At 38.6% G+C, this 2,505-nt stretch overlaps 1 protein-coding gene across 1 annotated transcript in view; it reads right to left on the bottom strand.

Moving 5' to 3' along the window:
- Window positions 1-167, bottom strand: part of LOC103582268 (tripartite motif-containing protein 43-like) — a gene marked incomplete at its 3' end in the record, with an annotated part of 7,263 nt that extends 7,096 nt beyond the window's left edge. The window contains exon 1 of the mRNA XM_008563913.1: window positions 4-167. Coding sequence (XP_008562135.1) covers window positions 4-167 — 164 coding nt within the window. The remainder of the gene's footprint in view (window positions 1-3) is intronic.
- Window positions 168-2,505: the final 2,338 nt, after the last annotated feature.

The following is a 2,505-nucleotide window of genomic DNA, read 5'->3' on the forward strand; positions in this document are numbered from 1 at the left end:
TTCTTGTCCTCTTCACAGAAGATCTTATTTGCCTCCTTGTGAGTCCCACACATGTGTTCCTCAGAGCTCAGGAATTGCCAGAGACTGGCTTTTCTGACAATGGCCATCAGATTCTTCAGAAGAATATGAATTTTAAAGGCTATCTTGTGTGATGGTTCTCTGCACATTGGGAAATGGGCAGGAATAGAGACTCTTTGCCAAAAAAGGCAAAGACAGAGTCTATAAAAGCTGTGCCCAGAGTCTATAGTGACTGGGTCTAGAAGGAAGTTGAGGCAGATGAGGCAGGTGAGTTCTTTCTGGAAGACTTGTGGGATGTCTGAGTTCATTTTTCTGAGGGAAGAAAACCAGAAGAACTTATTCTTCTGTCCTGGAGAGACAAAGGTCTAAGCAAAGTTTGAATTAGGTTATGATTCAATAATAATACTGGAGCAGATCAGACTTTAGTTTTCAGGCGACAGAAATAGAAAACTGAAGCACAAAGAAAGATACAGCTCTGTAGAAAACTGTATTGGTTGCCTAACCAATACACATCCACATCCTCAAACTCTTTCTTCCTATATAAAAGAACTTCCATTTTTCTGAGGTATTCGTGTCCTTTAAATTGCTTGGACCAATCTGTAGCTTCAGGGGGTGAATCCTGACTGGTCTGAAAATCAATCATAATGTTACTCGCCAGTGATTGGCTTAGGGAAGGACAGCTAACTGAGCTTTTCTTTCATTATTTCACTTCATTGTCACAAACACCCGATCATGATGACTTGTCCAAAATCACAGTAAGTATTGCAGTCAGAACTTAAACCTTTGACCAAAATCAAACCTTTACTCTGCAAGATACGATAAGCAAAAACAACCATTGTTTTCTAAGCAACTATGTAAATTCAATCAACAAGCATTTTCTTGCCTATTTATTGTTCCTGGCACTGTCAATTTGGGAATATACTGGTTGACACAACAACATACTTGAGATAGATAGATAATAAAATACTTCTAACCCATTTACCTGTACTAAGTAAAAAATTTCAAAATATGTAGACACTATATTCTGAGTCCTTATAATCCATACAGTCAAAGAATACATCAAGTAATAGACCAGAAATTATCAAATTAATTAATTCCAAAGACATGTAGAAAGACAAGAAGACAAAATAGTTTAATTCATAAATAGGTTAAAGGAATGAAGTCATTTTTAAAATTCAGCAAATATAATCATTTCATAGAAACAACGTGAGTTTTCTGATAAGTTAAAATTCAGACATTTTGTTAGTTTTGGTTTCAGGAAATAGTGGGGAGCTCCTCTTCTGTAAATTAGGTACTTACCTAAGAAATATATCTGTGGTCTAACCAATGCTTGCTACAGAACTAATAACATGAAGTCAGCTCAGTGATCAGGACCTCACAGTGTGGTGGCAGTATCTTTCAGAAGTCTCAGCAAACCTGTTCCAAAGCCTCCCTGTTCTGTGGAAGAATGAGCTTGGTTCCTGGAATGGTCTTTTTTTGAGTCTCCGAAGACCACACCCATTTCTTCCAAGAGATTACATTTCAGGGGTCTGAAGATAGGTGCTAATACAGATGATCAGTTTTCTTCAAAACAAAGGATTAATTTAATACCCTTGTTAATCTCCATAAACAAACCTCTGCAAACATCATCTCATCAACAGACACTAGTTTTACAACAAACGAACCCCCTTTCTGCTGACTTTATATCTAAATTGGGGGGGAGGGTGGTCAAGAACTTTTAGTTTTAACTTATTAAAAGGTAGAAAGGAAGATTTTATCAGTTAATGGTTTTAACCTATATTTTCGAAAACTTTTAATATTTTGTGTCTTTGTTTAATTAAATTCTGTCATGTGGGAAGTGCTTTATTTTATTTATAAATTTATTTTTGTGTTTTAATGTAAGAATTTAATATAAGAACAACTTTGGCCCCTGCTTTAGTATGGAGATTTCTCCTGCTCCTCACACTCTAGGTCAAGCCTCCCTTGAACTCCCAACAAGGGCAGTAAATAAGATTTTCTGTTTGGCGTTGTCCAACTCAGCTCAGGGCTAAAGAAGAGAAAGGCTGGGGAGAATAGGGAGCCCCAGCTCACACACATCCAGGGCCAGGGTAGTGTAATGCACGTCGTACTCATAAATTTAAATTTACTTCTATTTGAGAAGGTAACAATGGCAGGGTTAGATCTCAACCCATCTTTTCCACTGCGTTTGGTGTGGGGTGAGATGCCCCATCAGACCCTTGAAAAAACTCCTCTTCCTAGTTTGAAATAAACCTCTTTCTAGTTACCATTAGCTCCAGATATCCTTCATGCAGTCATGGGAAACCAAGCTGTGAATTCTGGAGAAGCTCAGACCTTGTGCAGACCTGACTCCTTTGAGATCCACTTCAGCTATGCAGAGACCACAGTGTCCAGCAACAGCCTGAGCTGGGTGAGAGAATAAGGCTCTGAGGAGCAGCAAGCAATGCCAGGAGGAGAGAAGGTAAGGAAGGAGCCTCTGATTCCAGCACT

Source organism: Galeopterus variegatus, unplaced genomic scaffold (assembly GCF_000696425.1).
Source record: "Galeopterus variegatus unplaced genomic scaffold, G_variegatus-3.0.2 Scaffold15462, whole genome shotgun sequence".
Taxonomy (NCBI): Eukaryota; Metazoa; Chordata; class Mammalia; order Dermoptera; family Cynocephalidae; genus Galeopterus; species Galeopterus variegatus.